This window comes from Lepisosteus platostomus, chromosome 6, assembly GCF_059453375.1.
Source record: "Lepisosteus platostomus isolate fLepPlt1 chromosome 6, fLepPlt1.hap1, whole genome shotgun sequence".
NCBI lineage: Eukaryota > Metazoa > Chordata > Actinopteri > Semionotiformes > Lepisosteidae > Lepisosteus > Lepisosteus platostomus.
In genome coordinates this window covers 15,778,041-15,797,960 of record NC_142616.1, presented here as the reverse complement: position 1 = coordinate 15,797,960, position 19,920 = coordinate 15,778,041, and the positions used below count along the sequence as shown (strand labels likewise).

At 58.3% G+C, this 19,920-nt stretch overlaps 2 protein-coding genes across 3 annotated transcripts in view; both read left to right on the top strand.

Moving 5' to 3' along the window:
* Positions 1-7,466, top strand: part of srcap (Snf2-related CREBBP activator protein) — a 29,651-nt gene extending 22,185 nt beyond the window's left edge. The window contains exons 32-33 of the mRNA XM_088634394.1: positions 171-254; positions 1,714-7,466. Coding sequence (XP_088490520.1) covers positions 171-254; positions 1,714-5,763 — 4,134 coding nt within the window. The 3' untranslated portion in view covers positions 5,764-7,466. The remainder of the gene's footprint in view (positions 1-170; positions 255-1,713) is intronic.
* Positions 7,467-11,710: 4,244 nt separating this feature from the next.
* On the top strand, positions 11,711-19,815 carry LOC148660560 (cardiotrophin-1-like). Of its 2 annotated transcripts, none has more exons than XM_088634393.1 (3): positions 11,711-11,863; positions 14,630-14,745; positions 17,111-19,815. In XM_088634393.1, the coding sequence occupies exons 1-3, from the start codon at positions 11,848-11,850 to the stop codon at positions 18,047-18,049; spliced, it is 1,071 nt and encodes a 356-aa protein (XP_088490519.1). In that variant the 5' UTR covers positions 11,711-11,847; the 3' UTR covers positions 18,050-19,815. The 2 variants fall into 2 exon arrangements, with proteins under 2 accessions (XP_088490519.1, XP_088490518.1); XM_088634392.1 differs by having other exon boundaries at positions 14,627-14,745.
* The last annotated feature ends 105 nt before the right edge of the window (positions 19,816-19,920 follow it).

Below are 19,920 nucleotides of genomic sequence, written 5' to 3'. Positions count from 1 at the left end.
AGTCAGTCAGTGTGTCTGTATGAACCCCTCTCTCTCAGTGCAGTGTTAATGTACTGGAGTGTCCAGTCAGTGTGTCTGTATGAACCCCTCTCTCTCAGTGCAGTGTTAATGTACTGGAGTCTCCAGTCAGTCAGTGTGTCTGTATGAACCCCTCTCTGTTTCTCTCACAGCTGACTCCAATAGAGCGCTATGCAATGAACTTCCTGGAGGCCTCACTGGAAGACGTCTGCAAGGAGGAGCTGAAACAGGCCGAGGTAACTGCCTTCTTTTCTCACAAGCTCTCCCACTGAGCTGCACTCGTGCGCACCGCCTGTATTTGAGCCGCGCCCTGAGAGAAGGGTTCTGGGCAGCTACTTATTAAGCAGTGGCCTTGGGTTCATATTAAAAGGGAGGGACGACAAGGTCTCTGCCCTGCTGAGGAGCAGTTCCTGTGGTATAAAAAAAATATTCCAGACCTGTGTTTGCTGGATCTCCTGCGTGTGGTCCAGAGCGAGGTAGCAAAAGATGCCAACTAACAAGGTTGGGGCCCTCATTCTGCAGAAGTGGCCGCTAGGCTCGGTCTGAATCGGTGTTTTCCTCTTTGCAAGGGGCTAGCAGAGCAGTTGGTGTTTTTTCTTTGTGTGCAAGATGTCCTCTCTAAAGGGACGTTGCTTCTGTCCTTACACCCACGTGTGGTTTCTGGGGTGGGCCGGTCCCAACGCAGCGTCGCTGTTTACGCCGCTGGCCGTGGCGTTCAGACGCTCTTCCTTGGTGTTATCGATGAATATGAAACTGAACCTGCAGCGCAGCCTAGCGACTGTCCACATTGACGCGGCAGGGCTGATGGTGTACAGCCATGCGGTGCTGGTGCCTTCCTTGAGTTTGGATCGGTCTCGATCTGTGAAGGCATGGCAGCTCTCCTCCTGGGGTGCGCGTGGTCCGAGGATGCGCCAACTGGTCTACTTATCCCAGAGCCTGCTGGAAGATTTTAGACTGGGCTGAGATTTTGGACTGCCACACTGTGGACATTTCAGCAGACGCTGTGGGTTTGTCTGAATTCCTCTCTCGGGGAGAACAGACACGATTGCGCCCCGTTTTCAAAACCCTTGAGGGCCGGGCTGGGGTAACCCGACGCGGATCAGGAACTGCCATATCTAAATGTTCCCGGGGGTCTCTGAGGTGAGCGGTGGTTTGGCTTCTTCGCGTGCAGGCAGCCAGCTTAGTGATGGAGTTGAAACGTTGCTTTCAGGGGTGGGTGTTGTCTCGGTTGTTTCACCGCCTCACAGTCCAGAAGAGCAGTGATGAGGAGTACTTACAGACCCCGGAGACGCAACCGGTTAGGTGTGAAGAAGGCTCTCAGGACGCCTTCCTCGCCTCTTGGCTTTGTCTGCCAGTCTCTGGACCGAGAGGCGCTTAGAGTTCGATCGGGGTGCGTTTTCCTTGTGCCGTGGCCTGGGGCTCCGGTGATAATCAGCGAGGTGGTAATCCGATCAGGTTGTGACCACAATCTTTGTCGCCTGGTTCCCTGGAAGCTGCTTAGGGGGTTGTGCTGGTGCCAGAAGGGGTTCACAAGGGTTGAACTAATGCCAGCGTGACGGTGGTCGGGTTTTCAGAGTTTTGTCTGTGAAATATTTGCAAGCGGGATTCGAGGGGTTAAGAAACAGCTTGTGTCCAGAGCCCCTGACACTGGAGCTCTTGTGCCTGACGCCCTCCTTCTCCTCTCCGTGTCCGCAGGAGCAGGTGGAAGCCGCCCGCAAGGGCCTGGACCAGGCCAAGGAGGAGGCGTTCAAGCTGCCCTCGGACGACGAGGCCCCGTCTGTGCCCCGCGCCCCGCCCGAGGACGCCCCGCACCGCCGGGCCCGCAAGACCAAGGAGAAGAGCGCCCTCTGCACCCGGGCCAGCGGGAGGCTGAGGCCTCGAACCCCCGCGGCGGAGGGGGCAGACGAACTTCCCCCCGCCCCCGGCCAGAGTCCGGGGGAGGTGACGGGAGACTCCCCTCCACAGCCTCGGATCGACGTCCTTCCTACCACTCTGGCTCGACCGGAGCCTGAGGCAGGGGCCCGGACCGAGGACAACATGCCAGTGCAGGAGGCGAGCACGGCATGTGTTTCCGCTCCGGCTCCGGCTCCGGCTCCGGCTCTGGCTCCGGCTCCGACCCTGGCTTCGGCTTCGGCTAATCCGAATCCGGCTCCGGCTCCGGCACCTGCTCCGGTTCTGGCTCTGGCTCTGGCTCCGGCTCCGACCCTGGCTTCGGCTTCGGCTAATCCGAATCCGACTCCGACTCCAGCTCCGGCTCCAGTTCAGGCTCCGCTGGTTCCCGCCCCCGAGGAGGACAGCACCCCGCAGCACAGAGACGTGCCTGAGCCTGCCGGCCTGGCTCTGCAGGGAGACACCAAAGACGAGCTCCACCTCCCTTCACCACCGCCACTCACCCGCCTCGCCACCCCCGAAGCCCATCAGCTGCCCGAGCCAGCCGAGCCGGCGCCGCCTTCTCCCCAGAACGACCTTTTGCCCGACGCAGGCGTTGGGCAGCCAGAGGGAGGAGGAGGAGGCCTCCCTTCCCCGGGCCCTTCCTCCCCACCCCAGCCAGCCGCCTGCCAGGCCCCCAGGGACCCCCAGCCCCAGGTCTCCCCTCTCTCAGTGCCTTCTGCCGCCCCCACGTCTCCCTGTGGCGAGACCGGGAGGACGGCCCCACTCTCCCCTCCGGCCACCCCCGTACCCTCCTCCGAGCCCCCGCCTCCTTCGCAAAGGGGGGGCGGCCCCCACAGCCCCCCTGCCCCGCTCCATGAAGAGCCAGAGCCTCATGCCGCCCCGCAGCCCAGAGCAGAGAGGGCGCCGGAGCAGCCCGTCTCCACAAGGGAAGGGGGGTCAGCCCCCGGCTCGCCTGTGAAGAGCGAGGGGCTTGATTCCTGTGGGACGGCTGCCGCCATGTTGCCCGGATCCCTTGTCTACAGCAACGCGGACGAGGCAGGGCAAAGCAGCAGCCCTGGACATCGCGCTGCAGAACTGGGCACCCCACCTCCCCAGCCCCCGCCCGCCTCCCCCTTGCCCTCCCCCGGCTCCTCGCCCCCGGGCTCGCCGCCGCTGCCACAGGCGCCGGCCCGCTCTCCCCGCAAGCGGGTGTCGGCGGACGGGGAGGTGCTGAACAGCCTGCAGGAGGGGTCGCCCTCGGCCAAGGTGCTGCGCAAGCTCCCGGGCCGGCTGGTGACCGTGGTGGAGGAGAAGGAGCTCAAGCGCCGCAGGAGGGGAGCGAGCGGCCCGCGGAGGGACGCCGCCGGGGAGGCCGACCGAGGGGCGGACCCGGCCGCGGAGGACGGAGCCATGGCCGCCGGGGAGCCCCCCGGCCCCGGAGACCTGCTCGACCACGCACCCGCGCTGCCGGACTCCCTGCCCGGCCCCGGCAGGGCCTACCCCGCGGACATGCCCGTGCTCAGGAACCTGCCCGTGCGGCGGCGCCTGGAGACCGAGTCGCGGTTGGCGGCCCAGCTGGGCGAGCAGCCGGGCCGCGGACGAGGGAGGGGCGCCGGGGGAACGGTGGGGGACAGGAGGAGCTTCTCGCCCGGCTCCCCTCGGAAACAGGACACCCCGCCGGAAAGGGACTGCTTGTCCTCGCCAGACAGCTCCGCCGCCACTCCCACCCCTCCGGGGAAGCGCAAGCGCGGCAGGCCCCCCAAGACGCCTCCCCGAGCCGTCAGGGACCCCAAAACCCTGGAGTCGTCGTCGTCTTCGCCCCCGCCGCCTCCCCCGGCCCAAGTGGCGGCGGCGGGAGACGACAGCCTGTCGCCCTCCCCCAAACGCAAGCGGGGCCGGCCCCGCAAAGACCAGCGCCCGCCCGAGATGGCCGCGGACTGCCCCGCCAGCCCCTCCGCGTCGAGGTCCCCCGCTGCCGCCCCCACCTCTCCCCTCCTCCGCAGCTCCCCGCCCGATCCCTCCTGCCTGCCAGTGCCTGCCCAGACCCTGCCGCCCAGCCCCCACAGGCAGGAGGCGCAGCTGGAGGGGGAGGACAAAGAGGCAGCACTGAAGCAGAGTCCCACAGAGTCCCGGGTAGGAGAAGAGGGGGGGAATGGCAAGATGGCGCCGCCTGAGGAGAGCAAGAGCAAGGGCTCGGAGAACAGGAGGCCAGGGAAGAGGAGGGACAGCGAGAGCCGGGACTCGGAGGACAGGAGGCCAGGGAAGAGGAGAGACAGCGAGAGCGGGGCCGAGGCAGACGAGGAGTTGTTGCCCCACCGCAAGAAGAGGAGAGTGACCCGCTCCTCTCAGGAAGAGCACTCCCCCTCTCCCTCCCTGCGCAGAGTGACCCGAGCCGCCGTCAGGGGCCGCAGTCCCCGGCCAGAGGAGCAGCGGAGGCGCAGCCGGGCCAGGCAGGGGGGCAAGAGGGGGAGACGCGCGGCACAGGAGGAGGAGACGGAGCCGCCGCAGCACCGGCGCAGCAGTCAGAGCCAGGAGTCGACGCGCTCTTCCTCCGCGTCGTCGTCCTCCTCCTCTTCCTGCTCGGCCTCCACCAGATCGTCCTCGCTGTCCACCGGCAAGAAGGGCGGCCGAGGGAAGGCAGCGGTCAAGAGAAAAGGAGAGGAGGTGGAGACGGAAGAGGAGGAGGACGCTCCCCAGAGGAGGGTCACCCGCTCCTCCCGGACAGACGCCCTGGCCGCCACCGCCACCTCGCAGTCCTCCTCCCCCTCGTCCTCCGATTCGGAGGCGTCCGGCGGGACGGGCGAGCGGCGCCTGACACGGGCGTCCCAGCGCAGGCCGGAGGGCAGGCGGCGGGAGGTGGAGCGCCAGGGCAAGGGCGGGGACAGGAGGAGAGCGCCGAAGAACCTGAAGAGGAGAGAGCGTCCGCGGGAGGCGGGCTCGTCCGGCAGGCTCACGCCCAACACCACCACCACCACCGGGGGCGAGTCGGGCAGCGAGGTGTCGGTCAGGGCGACCCGCAGGACCCTCACACCCTTGCCCGCCCGCCAGGACCCAGAATCCACCTCTGCACCTCGGGCCGCCGCGGCTGGCCCCCCGGACAGCGAGCGCAAGCAGAAGGCCGGCGCGAAACCGCGGCCGAGCCCCGTCCCCGAGGTCCTAGGCAAGCGCTGCTCGGCCCTCAACGCGGCCGCCAAGCTGCTCGCCATGCGCGGCCGGGGCTCGGCGGGTCCCGCCGGCAGAGGGGGCCGGCAGGGGGGCACCACCACCTCCTCCTCCTCCTCAGCGGACCGCAGCTGCCGGCCCGAGCCCCTGGCCGAGCACCCCGAGCCCGGCCCCCGCTGCACCAGGCAGAGGCCGGGGCCGCTGGTGCCCCCGCTGGAGGCGGGCGGCAAGAAGCCGGCGCAGAAGCGGGCGGAGGCGGGCGGGCGGCAGGCGCGCAGCAGGAGCAGGGCCTCGCGCCGCAGCAGCAGCGGGAGCTGCCGGAGCTGCAGCAGCAGCAGCAGCAGCAGCGGCGGCAGCCGGATCAGCCGCAGCCTCAGCTCCCAGAGCACGGGCCGCAGCCGGAGCAGCACGGGCGCGGACAAGACCTCCGGCAGCGACTGCGAGGAGCGCCGCTCGCGCCACAGGGGCCGCCGGCGGCAGGCGGAGGACTCCTCCTCGGACAGGGAGCGGGGGGGCCGCCGGAGGCCGTCCCGAGGGGGCGGGAGGCTGCGGAGCCGCCAGCCCCCCTCGGAAGGCACCCCCGACCGGGTGCTGCGCAGCGTGGCGGCCGCCGCCGCCGCCCAGGCCCGCACGCCCGCCAGCAACACGCGCTCCTCGTCCTCCTCCTCCTCGCAGCACCAGCCCCCGCCCCGCCGCCGGGGCAAGACCTGAGGGTCCCGAGGGCGCCGGACTCGACGCGCGGACAGAACCTGCCCCTCTCCGGGCGCCAGGCTGCTTTCGAGGGGGGGGGGGGATAAAACTGCTTCTCTCAGGCGCGCACCCTTCCCCCTGCCCTCTCCTCTGCCACCCCCCTCTCTTGACGCGGCCGTGAGCGCCCCCTGGTGGACACCGCGAGGAGCCGCACTGCTCACGTACAGAGAGAAGGACCGTGGGGGGCCGGCTGCTGCGGCACTGTCTTGCCCTGCTGGAGGAGAGAGATGGGTGTCCGCTTGGGTCCCGGAGCCTGTCCGCGTCTGCGCCCCAACACGCTGGGGGTCAGACGCGCAGGCTTGGGGGTGGACGGGGGGCACACTGCTGCTAGCTCCCTGTAGGGGGCAGCGGGGATCAGGCGTGGGAAGGGGGGGGTCGGTTCTGTCCAGTTCTGTCCTTACAGCTGGACCCCTCTCCCTGATAGAGCACGCAGGAACCTCGTTTGGGGTAACAAACACTGGTTGCCCCCCCTTTTCACCTGCCGTTTGTTTTTTCAAGAACTGTGGGAGGGACTGGGGGGGAGAGGGGAGTTGGTGCCAAACCTGCTGGGGTGCCGCTGGATGAACTGGGGTACAAGATGCCCCGTAGTTTGAGAAGGTGAGGGTTTTTTAGGGGCTTAGAGGGCTTGCTCTTCTACTCCAGAGGGAATCCAGCAGCCGGCACAGTACATGACGTCAGGTCGGAGCCAGGGGTGATTTTAGGGAGCTTTTTGGGGGTGAGGAGTGACGGCTGGGAGCGGGCAGGCAGTGTGTCTAGGGAGAAAGGGCTGTCGGCACTGCCCCCAGAGCGAGGTTCCTGCTGCCCAGCGGTGGCCCTGTGTGACCCGATCTGCGGTTCCAGTACCAGCAGCTGCAGGGCCCTGAGCTCCGGGGGGCGTCCTTTCAGTTTCAGGGGTTCCAGCGGTTCAGCGGAAGAGTAGGGGTGCCCCGTACCAAACTGCATGAGACCATCAATTGAAAAGCCAGGTGTTTCGACACGTTTCCGTCGGGGTTGAAGTGTACTTAATCTGTCTGCTCCCACTGAACAGACTCGGGGTTTCCTCCCCCCTTCCAGGCCTCATCTCCCCCCATCTGCCCCTCTCGGTACCCCACTAGCACCCCAAACCGGCGTCCACGCGCTGTGGAGCCCGGTCTGACCACTGGAACTGGAGGGGGTGGGGGGGCTGGTGTTGCCTTAATGTGGAGACTGTTGGCCAATCGGCACATAAAATGACCCCCCCCTCTCCCTCTCTGTCCAGTCTAGCTCGCACCTTCTCTTTCCCTCTCCCTGCCCCTGGTCGAGCTGGCGCCCCATCTCTCCCTCTCCCTGTCCCCAGAGCGTCTGAGTCCTGTTCCGACCTCTATCTGGGGTTGGACTGGCCAAGCCCCTGTCCATCCTTGTTCAGAAGGCACACGCTGCAGGGCGCGGGGGAGCCAGAAGGGGGACCCCCCCGAGTCTGAAGTGGAGGCAGCCATGAGCATGTCCGGGAGAGCTGGGGAGAGGCGTTAGGAGGCGGGGCTGGGGGGGAGTTCTGGGACTGGGAAGGAGTTTGGTGGGGGGGGGGATGAAGGTTTTTACGTTGGACTTTATTTTCAGTTTCTACATTCCTGTGTTCCCGTGTAATTCCAGATTATTTTACTTGAACGAAAAACGATTAAATAAAAAGACCAAAAAACTTGAAAGAGCCTCTGCAGTGGTGGGTGTTTTTCACTGGGGTGGGGAGGGGGGGTGGAGGGCTGGCTAATTCTGCCCCGCCAACAGGCTTTAACCCCAACTGGCCCCCCTGGGTGTTTCATTCAATTACCTGACTTACTGGGAGCTGCCGGAGCAGTTGGCTAGTTCTCATCTACCTGGAAGTGTGGGGTTTTATTTCATCCACCCCTTTTCTAACCGCTTCTTCCAGTACAGGCTCGGGTGGAGCCGGAGCCTATCCCAGTGAGCCGTGGGCACAAGGCGGGGTACACCCTGATCGGGGTGCCAGTCCATTGCAGGGCAGACAGACGGACGCTCACACCAGAGCCAGTTTTCCCAGAAGCCCATTGACCTACCAGCTTGTCCTTGGATTGGGAAGGAAACCAGAGCACCCACAGGAAACCCACACGCATTTGGAGGACATGCAAGCTCCATGCAGACAGCTTGAACTCTCCGGGTCCGGAATTGAACTTGGGGGGCCATTGAAAGGCAAGTTACGTCCCGTTGAAGGGGGCAAAACAAACCATTAAAATGCATCGTGTCAAGTCAATTAAAGGACTAATGGTTTAACTGTGCGGCAGATCTGGGCTCGAGCCAAAACCGGGGGTGTGATCCAGAGTCGGGATTGAGATCCCCGTTTTAACCCTTCATGGCAAGGCCCGTGGTGGAGAGACACGGCTGAAACACTACCGCCGGGGCCTGAGTAGAAAAGTACAGGGAAGTGCAAAACCAAAAAGACATGACACTCTACAAAGCATAGTGTCGCTATACAAAGTGGAACACGCTGCCCAGCCATGTCGTGGAAGCCAATACCCTGACTTCTCTCAAGAAACAGCTGGATGAGATCCCTCAGTCAGGACAGGAGGCTCTACTTTACACACAGGGTGGTGGGAGTGTGGAACAAGCTACCCCCCACCATGTGGTTGAAGCCGATACCCTGACTTCTCTCAATAAACAGCTGGATGAGATCCTTCAGTCAGGACAGGAGGCTCTGCTTTACACCCAGGGTGGTGGGAGTGCGGTCTGCATGTGAGAGACAGTAGAGTTCCCAATGTTTTGCACTTCAGTTATGAACTACCTGGGTCACCGATTTACTTCTTCATATTTTTAAAAAGGGACACAACTACGGAATATTGAGACATGCTCGTTAGTTTCTTTGTAAGGACATGCAGTTTCTTGCTAATATTTGCCTTTTAAGGCTACATCCGCAACTGTTCTGATTAGGCTATGATATTGGTGACTATTTTAATTTTCCTGATCATACAAACGCGCAGAAGAACACAACTGCAGAATAGTCACTCTCGCACCAGTGGCACAGTGCTTGAACTCGACAGACGGGGTTACTGGAGGTCAAAGTCACTGCGTGTGGTCACGTGATCACTGGAGAAACAAGGCGCTATATCTCGGGAACGAGAGCAACTGGAAAGCTATTTTCAACCGCACAAACACAGCACTAAGGAATGAGACCAGTTTGGTTTCCCTACGACACTGTAGAGGGGCTGAGTGACGGCAAGGCCCCGGAAGAACACGGCGCTATATCTCGGAAGCGGAAGAAGCACAAACGCTACTTTCAACAACACAAGAGTAGCGCTAACGAATGAGGTGGGTTTCATCGTTTGCGCTGTCTGTAGGGGGGACCAACTTCACGGAGCTGCGGCCCAGCCACGTTGTTGGAGCCGATACCCTGACTTCCCCTTTCAGAAGCAGCTGGATGAGATCCTGGAACCAATGAACTATTGAAGTACCAAATGGGCTGGATGGACCAAAGGGCTTCGTCTTGCGTGTGACCGATCTGTTCTTCCGGGTCTCTCAGCTGTGAGAGCCACTGAACGCGGAGGAATACCCATGCTGCTCAGCTGCCCCACGTGCTTTGTGTTGGAAGTGCTAATTGGGAGGTGCTCCTCAATTCTCGTGCTATTTTCTTGTCACAAGAATGTGTCCAATGAGTGTGCCGGTGATAAAATTTCAGGTGATAATTTCCCTTTTTTTTCCCCCCCAAGGTGAAGTCTTAAACTTACCGTAGTGTTTCTTTATGATGAATTTAACGTGCATTTAAACCGTGCTAACATTTTTATTAGGATAAGTATTGCATTTGGTAAAGCTTTGGTTAGGTTTTGGAGTGGTCCGCCCCCTAATGCTATTTTACCCATAAGCCCTGTAATTTTTTTTTGCGTGATTTTGCGTAACGTGAGGTTTTACAGGAGCTCATCTATTGCGTTATAGCAGAGACGCCCGTACTCAACACCAGGTCAGAGACACAGCTGGGGCCAACTCCAACTCTTGAGTGGGGTTGGTCTTTCAGGTCATCCATTAAGAGTTCAAGGAGCTGGCAGTAGCTGCAATTAGCAGTGGGAAAGATTGCAGGTATGATGGGCTGTGGGGTCTCCGCTGCACATGAACTGCAGATCTGTAGACAGCAAAACCGGCCCGACGAGTGGAGGATGGTTTGGTGTTTGGCTGTCTCCTGCCTTCTCTATCACTGACCAAGGGTAAACAGAAATGTTGACAATCTCCACAGGAAAGGTTGCCCTTTATTGCTCACCTTGGCACTGTGTTGGACAGTCTTTGTCCGATTGTAGTGTCCATCTTAGCACTATATTAATCCTGTCTGACTGTAGCAGCCAGCGTGGACCAGTACTGGACAGTCCTGTCTGACTGTAGCAGCCAGCGTTGGCACCATGTTGAACAGTCCCGCTAGAACTCTGCCCTGTACAGAGTTGGACACTTACAAATTGCAGGTAACCTGAGGCCGAGAGAGCCTGCAGGCTTCACATACCTTCCTCTGGGAAAGAGCTTTCTGGCGCCAGATCAATATACTGCAGTCGTTCAACATGAAGTGCTTTTGTACAGTACATTAACACTGCACTGAGAGAGAGGGGTTCATACAGACACACTGACTGACTGGACACTCCAGTACATTAACACTGCACTGAGAGAGAGGGGTTCATACAGACACACTGACTGACTGGACACTCCAGTACATTAACACTGCACTGAGAGAGAGGGGTTCATAAAGACACACTGACTGGACACTCCAGTACATTAACACTGCACTGAGAGAGAGGGGTTCATAAAGACACACTGACTGGACACTCCAGTACATTAACACTGCACTGAGAGAGAGGGGTTCATACAGACACACAGACTGACTGGACACTCCAGTACATTAACACTGCACTGAGAGAGGGGGGTTCATACAGACACACTGACTGACTGGACACTCCAGTACATTAACACTGCACTGAGAGAGAGGGGTTCATACAGACACACTGACTGACTGGACACTCCAGTACATTAACACTGCACTGAGAGAGGGGGGTTCATACAGACACACTGACTGACTGGACACTCCAGTACATTAACACTGCACTGAGAGAGGGGGGTTCATACAGACACACTGACTGACTGGACACTCCAGTACATTAACACTGCACTGAGAGAGAGGGGTTCATACAGACACACAGACTGACTGGACACTCCAGTACATTAACACTGCACTGAGAGAGAGGGGTTCATACAGACACACTGATTGGACACTCCAGTACATTAACACTGCACTGAGAGAGAGGGGTTCATACAGACACACTGACTGACTGGACACTCCAGTACATTAACACTGCACAGAGAGAGGGGTTCATACAGACACACTGACTGGACACTCCAGTACATTAACACTGCACAGAGAGAGAGGGGTTCATACAGACACACTGACTGACTGGACACTCCAGTACATTAACACTGCACTGAGAGAGAGGGGTTCATACAGACACACTGCTGACTGGACACTCCAGTACATTAACACTGCACTGAGAGAGAGGGGTTCATACAGACACACTGACTGACTGGACACTCCAGTACATTAACACTGCACTGAGAGAGAGGGGTTCATACAGACACACTGCCTGACTGGACACTCCAGTACATTAACACTGCACTGAGAGAGAGGGGTTCATACAGACACACTGACTGACTGGACACTCCAGTACATTAACACTGCACTGAGAGAGAGGGGTTCATACAGACACACTGACTGACTGCACTTCTATCTCTCAGTACAGTATTGGAGCAGGTCAGAGCGGGGTTAATCCTGCTTCAGACTCGCCTGGGTCGTTTACGGGAAAGAGCTCTTCAGAAGAACCCGCGTGTTACAGATTTGCTCTGGGGTCTAGCTGTGGCGTATCCTTTCTCGGGGGGCGGGTGGGGGCCCTCTGACGTGTACACGTGTGGGGGAGGGGGCTGTCCGAGTCCAGGCTACTTTTAAAGCCTGGTTTCTTCACTGGTCGGCACGCCGCCGGGCAGACCGGACTGGACTGGACAGGGCTCCGCGGCGCAGGGAACCACCGCCGAGGCTGTGCTTCAGTATCGACGGCAGCGATGGAAGTCGAGCGGGGTGTGTCGATTCGTGTTTTGTGCAAGAACTCGGACAAACCCCGCGTTTCTCCGGGTGGAGAAGCGGCCGGTACCTCTGGAGGGCGTGTGTCCGTGTGTTTGGAAAGTCAGCCTCGTTTGTGAAAAGCGCTCGGAGGAGACGAGTAGCGCAGACCTTCCGTACGGCGGCTCAGGGCTACCGGCCTTAAAGCGGATGCATAAAGGCGCACATAAACCGCCGCGTGTTTGTATTGAGCGCTGGATTGAAAATCGGGCCACAGCCGAGTTTTCGGGAGTGTGCCGCGTAACAGCTCGCTATAACGCTACTCTGTCGCAAGGGATCACTCTTGCACTGTCGGATCCCAGCGCAGCGCGCGTACTGGACCGGGCCGTGTCGCTCCCGCACCTGCGGCGCCTGTGTCTCTGTGGTTGAATGCCCCGGATTGCGTCTCCGGTGTGATTTGCTGTGGATTTCTCGCAGTCGCGCGCTCTCTGCATCGCGTCGTAGCAATATCACCTGCATCGGCTCAAAAAGCCGGGGTGCCTGGTTCTGGGGACCTCCGAACCTGTCGATTTTCACCCGCTCCGAGCTCGGTAAATGAACACTTTGGCCTCACAATACAACCACTCCACCCGTCCCAGCGGGGGTCTGCTCTGTTTCCGCTTCATTCGGATTAAAATCGGTTTCGGTGCGCGGCGGTTTTCAGACGGGGCGTGGCTTTGAGTATAGTGGGCGTGTTTTTCGCAGAGTGGGCGTGTCTTCCATGGCGAACGTGTTGTCTTTAAGAGGGCGTGTCTTATTGGTTAAATGGGCGTGTCTTGTACGCTAAAGGGGTGTGTCTTTCGAGGTAATGGCGGGAAGTGGGGAACTGGTGAACAGGCGTCTTCCTGCTGGGTGTCCAGGGTCCAGGACCCCAACAGTAATGCCCCTACTGAGACCGTTGTTAATTAGTTATCAATTAATCAATTAAGTCCTTTAGCGATAAGGACACTCCGATTTGCAGTTAAAGGTTTTTTTTTTAATTATGCAATTTCCAAGTCCTGCTGAAATAAAAAAAAAACCTTTAACTGCAAATCGGAGTGTCCTGATCGCTAAAGGACTTAATTGATTAATTGATAACTAATTACCAACGGTCTTGTGCGGTTATGTTCTGAAGTGGAGGGCAGCAGCACGGCTGAGCGGCTCGTTCCAGACCCCTGCCACTCTTTCCGCGAAGATGCGTTCCCACTTCCCGGCCTGCGTGACGCTGACCTTCAGAGGCAGTGACCGCAGATCGGGGCGATCCGCTGCCTTCCCCGGCAGTGGCGTGTCTCCCCCCCGCCCCCCTCTCCGCTGTGAGAAATCCCGGGTGGCGGGACAGGGGTGGTGCCTGCTCTCCTCTCCGGGCCCGTCCTGTTGTGTCATGCTGGGAGCTGGAGCAGTGCAGGCCGTGCGGGGGGGGTGGTCCTCTCCCCCCTGCTTCTGGGAAGAGGCTGGGAGCAGCGGCGCTGCTGAACTGGACCTATTGTCTGATCCCGCTCGGTTGTGGAGTGGGGGTGGGGGGGTGTTAGAGAGTGGCGCCGGCAGTAAATCCCACATAATCTGCCTTCCAGCCGTCGCGGCGTGCCACTCTGTACTGCGCAGTGACCGCTGTACGGGCCCGAGCCAAGCGCAAGGCCCAGCGAACCTTTTCATACTCGGTATCGTCTTCAACAACATGGCTGGGCAGCTTGTTCCACACTCCCACCACCCTCTGTGTAAAGAAGTGCCGTCTGTTCTCAGATTTAAATGCGTCACTCCTAAGATTCTCCCTTGTGCACGTGTGAGATTCACCTGATTCACTCTATCAATGCGTCAGCGTGTCTTTCTGTGTGACTGTTTCTCTATCCAAGTGTGACATCCTAGAGACTGCTGTCCCTCTCCTCCCACACTCCCCCTGGATTCACACACTGAGACACACCTGACTGGACTGTAGACACTGCAAGAGACACTGCTGTCCCTCTCCTCTCACACTCCCCCTGAATTCACACACTGACACACCTGACTGGACTGTAGACACTGCTGTCCCTCTCCTCTCACACTCCCCCTGAATTCACACACTGACACACCTGACTGGACTGTAGACACTGCTAGAGACACTGCTGTCCCTCTCCTCTCACACTCCCCCTGAATTCACACACTGACACACCTGACTGGACTGTAGACACTGCTAGAGACACTGCTGTCCCTCTCCTCTCACACTCCCCCTGAATTCACAGACTGACACACCTGACTGGACTGTAGACACTGCTAGAGACACTGCTGTCCCTCTCCTCTCACACTCCCCCTGAATTCACACACTGACACACCTGACTGGACTGTAGACACTGCTAGAGACACTGCTGTCCCTCTCCTCTCACACTCCCCCTGAATTCACACACTGACACACCTGACTGGACTGTAGACACTGCTAGAGACACTGCTGTCCCTCTCCTCTCACACTCCCCCTGAATTCACACACTGACACACCTGACTGGACTGTAGACACTGCTAGAGACACTGCTGTCCCTCTCCTCTCACACTCCCCCTGAATTCACACACTGACACACACCTGACTGGACTGTAGACACTGCTAGAGACACTGCTGTCCCTCTCCTCTCACACTCCCCCTGAATTCACACACTGACACACACCTGACTGGACTGTAGACACTGCTAGAGACACTGCTGTCCCTCTCCTCTCACACTCCCCCTGAATTCACCAGCACACACTTGCACTCTCACCATTTCAGTAGTAAAGTTGCATGAGCCCGTCTCTGTTTTCCAGCAGACCCAGACCTGGCCCAGTACGCCCCTCTCGAACCCAGTGTCCAGGACATGCTGGAGAAGTCCCACAGTCTGACAGTGCTGCTGCTGACCCACTGTAGGGATCTTCTGCTGGAATATGTGAGCGCTCACTCTGTACCTGCGGCTACGGGTTCGAATCAGTGACCCAGAGTGTGGAAAGGGCAAGGGTGGAGTGGGAGAAGTGAATAACAAGTAATTCCTTTCTTTTATATAGTGCCTTTCATCCAGGTGGATAATATATCCCTCTACCCATTTTCTAACTGCTTTATCCAGCACAGGGTCACAGGGAGCTGGAGTCTATCCCAGGAAGCAACGGGAACAAGGCAGGATACACCCTGGACATCAGTCCATACACAGACACACACTGTCACACACCCTGGACAGGACACCAGTCCATCACAGGACACACACAGACTCACACACCCTGGACAGGACACCAGTCCATCACAGGACACACACAGACTCACACACCCTGGACAGGACACCAGTCCATCACAGGACACACACAGACTCACACACCCTGGACAGGACACCAGTCCATCACAGGACACACACAGACACACACACACTGGACAGGACACCAGTCCATCACAGGACACACACAGACTCACACACCCTGGACAGGACACCAGTCCATCACAGGACACACACAGACACACACACACTGGACAGGACACCAGTCCATCACAGGACACACACAGACTCACACACCCTGGACAGGACACCAGTCCATCACAGGACACACACAGACACACACACCCTGGACAGGACACTAGTCCATCACAGGACACACACAGACACACACTGTCACACACCCTGGACAGGACACCAGTCCATCACAGGACACACACAGACACACACACCCTGGACAGGACACTAGTCCATCACAGGACACACACAGACTCACACACCCTGGACAGGACACCAGTCCATCACAGGACACACACAGACACACACACCCTGGACAGGACACTAGTCCATCACAGGACACACACAGACACACACTGTCACACACCCTGGACAGGACACCAGTCCATCACAGGACATACACAGACACACACACCCTGGACGGACACTAGTCCATCACAGGACACACACAGACACACACTCTCACACACCCTAGACACCAGTCCATACAGAGACACACACACCAGTTCTCCCAGAAGCCTCTTACCCTTCCAGTCTCTGGACTGTGGGAGGAATCCCTCATGAACACAGGAAGAACATGCAGACTCCACACAGATGGAACGCCAGCACTGTGAGGCAGAAGTGCTCACCATGCTGTCCATGATAATATATAAATATGAATTCCACTCTGGGTTGGTCTCCCTAGGCTTTGTCTCTCCTGCCCCCATAATGTGTGCAGGGGAGGGGGTGCTGTGTGTCGCCCAGAAGAGGGATGAAAGGCGCTACATCAGTGCAAGAAATTGATCACCACTGATAGCAATTCCTGGATTGGATTTAGCCTCAGAATGCGGCAAAAAACATTTAATTTCCAGATTAAATGCAGAATCGCAAAGTTTTCTCCTTCTTCCTTGTATTGGTTTATCAATCAGAGACAGTCCATAAAAGATCCAAGGTTAATAATAATAATAATAATTATTATTATTATTTACTTATATTTATTTATATAGCGCTTTTCTGGACACTGCACTCAAAGCTCTTTACAGGTAATGGGGATCCCCTCCACCAGCACCAGTGTGCAGCCCCACCTGGATGATGCTCCAGTCTGCTCACACACACCAGCTCTCAGTGTGGAGGAGAGCAGAGTGATGAAGCCAGTTCAGAGAGGGGGGTTATTAGGAGGCCATAACTGGTAAAGGCCAGGGAGAAATCTGGCCAGGACTCTGGGGTAACACCCCTACTTTTTTTGAGAAACAACCTGGGTTTTTTAATGACCACAGAGAGTCAGGACCTCAGTTTTACATCTCATCAGAAGGATGGTGCCTTTTTACAGTATAGTGTCCCTGTCACTGTACTGGGGCATAAGGACCCACACAGACTCTGGGGTGAGCGCCCCCTACTGGCCCCACGAACACCTCTTCCAGCAGCAGCCTCAGCTTTCCCAGGAGTCTCCCCTCCAGGTGCTGACCAGGCTCACACCTGCTGAGCTCCAGGGGGCTGAAGGCTGTGAGCTGCAGGGTGATAGGTTCAAGCTACTGTAAGATCAGCCAAAGACACATCCTGTTTCTCCCGAGAGCAGGGCAGGATTGGTTCAGTTTTCTCTAGAACGGAATCAAGGCAGTAAGAGGGATTTGGATGTGGGTGGCGGGACACTGTAAAATAATTCAAGCAGATAGCTGCGTCAGCTGGCACAGGCTGCCAAGGCAGAAGTAAGGGTTTATTCCCTGCTGAAGAGGCGAAAGGAAACGCAGCATTTCAGCTGTGGAGCCTTCCCGCCTGAGGAAGGCTCCTGCTGTAAAACGAGGTGAGCTGACCCCCCTCCCCTCTCTGTCCCGTCCAGCGGCGGTGGCAGGGACCCCCGTTCCTGGACCAGAGCTTCTCCCCTCCTCCCTTCGCCTGCCCCGGCTGCCCCCCCCTGCTGCCGGCGGAGCTGCGGCGGAGCCCCCTGTCGGCCCCGGAGCGGCTGCGGGAGAGCCACGCCGCGCACCGCGTCCTGGCCGCGCGCCTGCCGCGGGTGCAGCGCTGGCAGGGCGAGCTCAACCCCCGGGCCCTGCGCCTCCACCGCCTGCTGGGGGAGGTGGGCAGCCGGCTCGGCCTCCTGGCGTCCAACCTGGCCGGCGCGCTGGGGCTGCCCGACTCGCCGGGCCTGCCGGAGGAGGAGGAGGAGGAGGAGGAGGACACGGAGTACGCCCGCAAGCTGGCCGGCTTGAGCGTCTGCCAGGCGGTCCTCAGCTGGCTGGAGGAGACGGAGAGGGACCTGCGCAGCCTGGCGTCCCCCCCCGGCCCCGCAGCCCTGAGGAGAAGTGGACTCCCGGCCCCGTTCCTGGTGGGGGGATCCGAGAACGAGAGCTTCAGGACGGGGGCCCCTGTTTCCCACCATGCACCTGGAAAGAGTCGCCAAGCCCTGAGCCCCCCGCGGGCTCTTCCTCTGGGCCGACCCCTCCGCCCCTCTCTTGCAGGCGGGCGGGAGGGACACGCCCCCTTGCGGGGAGAGCGGGACGAGGGGGTCGGATCGGGAAGGGAAGAGGTTGCGTGGGGACGTGAGGGGACAAGACGAGGAGACTGGAGGGACAGGGACGGCCTGGATCTGACCCCTGGGGCCTGCCGTTGGGAAGCCTTGTTTCGAGTGAACAGCTGGCCATTAATACACCCGCAAGTCGCGGGCGGAGCTCCCGCTGCTGTGTGCTGGTGCCGGAAGAGTGGCCGGCGTGCGAGAGGAGTTTCTGGCCTCGGCTCAGGAAGGCAGGGCTGGGACCCCGGACGACAGCACTCCTGCTGATACACTGAACACTGCTGCACGACGACAGCACTCCTGGTGACACACTGAACACTGCTGCACGACGACAGCACTCCTGCTGATACACTGAACACTGCTGTACGATGATAGCACACCTGCCGAAACACTGAACGCTGCTATACGACAACAGCACTCCTGCTGATACACTGAACACTGCTGCACGACGACAGCACTCCTGGTGACACACTGAACACTGCTATACGACGACAGCACTCCCGCTGACACACTGAACACCAATACACGACAACAGCACTCCCGCTGACACACTGAACAGTACTGCATGACAACAGCACTCCCGCTGACACGCTGAACACTGCTATACGACGACAGCACTCCCGCTGACACACTGAACACCAATACATGACAACAGCACTCCCGCTGACACGCTGAACACTGCTATACGACGACAGCACTCCCGCTGACACACTGAACAGTACTGCATGACAACAGCACTCCTGCTAAAACACTGAACACTGCTGCACGACAACAGCACTCCCGCTGACACACTGAACACTGCTATACGACGACAGCACTCCTGCTGACACACTGAACAGTACTGCATGACAACAGCACCCCTGCTGACACACTGAACACCGCAGCAGTGACACAGTGCTAGTACTGACACATGGACATCACCAACAGTCCTGCAGAGGAACGCTCCCATGTGCTCCTGAATAAGAAGTGGTGGATCTGGCACGGCTGACTGCCTTAGTGGTTTATTTTGTTAGTGTAGGTGCAGCACCATGAGGTCTTTTTGTGTGTAATGGGTTCGAGCGTTCCAGCCTGCTCTGCCAGACCCAGAGTCCACAGTGCTCGCAGCGGCGTGAGAAGGAGGTCGCTCTGGGCAGGACTGCTGACCCCGGAGCACTTAGATTTCCCCCCCAGCGTACATCCACTCAGGCAGAGACTGAGTAGAGCCTCCTGTCCTGACTGCAGGATCTCATCCAGCTGTGTCTTGTAAGAAGTCAGAGTATCAAGTTCTAACAACATGGCTTGGCAGCGTGTTCCACACTCCCACCACCCTGTGTGTAAAGTAGAGCCTCCTGTCCTGACTGCAGGATCTCATCCAGCTGTTTCTTGTAAGACGTCAGAGTATGAGCTTCAACATTAGGGCTAGGCAGCTTGTGCCATACTGTCCCACCACCCGTTGTGTATATTAGTGCCTCTCATCTTCCAAAGGCAGCAACACTGGCTGATCAGTGGCTAACTGTGATTATGGGGCATAGACACACATGCACGCACACCCAAGACAGGACACCTATCCATTAAAACATCCACAAAAAAAGTAGGAGACGATTCAGACATACTAACTCATTTCTCGATGTGTTTTGTATGTCGAAGGAAACTGCAGCACCAAGCAAAAACCCCCCACACACACACTACTGAAGAGCATGCAAACTCCACACAGACACCCCAGATTCAAACCCAGGAACGCAGAGTGACACCCCTATCTGCTGCTCCCCCAGTGCCACTTCTTACAAACTCTGAATTACAGTACAGATTTCCTCGAGTCTTGTTTCATTCAATCCAACCTGAAGCCTTAATTACGATCGTTATTCGAATTGTCTGGTGAATTACTGAAGTCGCAATAACAGACAGGAGCTGAGAGAGAGAGAGAGCCCATTTATTGTCAGCGATGATCTCGGCAAACACCCAGAGTCAATGAATCAGGTTTATAAACACGGCAGCGGTGCGAAGAGCTGTTCCCTCTATCTCCATCTTCAAATAAAAGCCCGCTACACCTCCTATATTATGGCTATATTCTCCTTTTATTTTCTCAGATAGCAGTTTATTGCAAATTATCTTAACAGCTTTTAACGTCACATTATAAAGTTGCAAAGGTTATGAATAAA

Excerpts from the sequence above, each read along its gene's own strand:
- LOC148660560 (XM_088634392.1), top strand. Across the intron at positions 14,746-17,110 it reads GGGATCTTCTGCTGGAATAT|CGGCGGTGGCAGGGACCCCC; the intron begins GTGAGCGCTCAC and ends TGTCCCGTCCAG.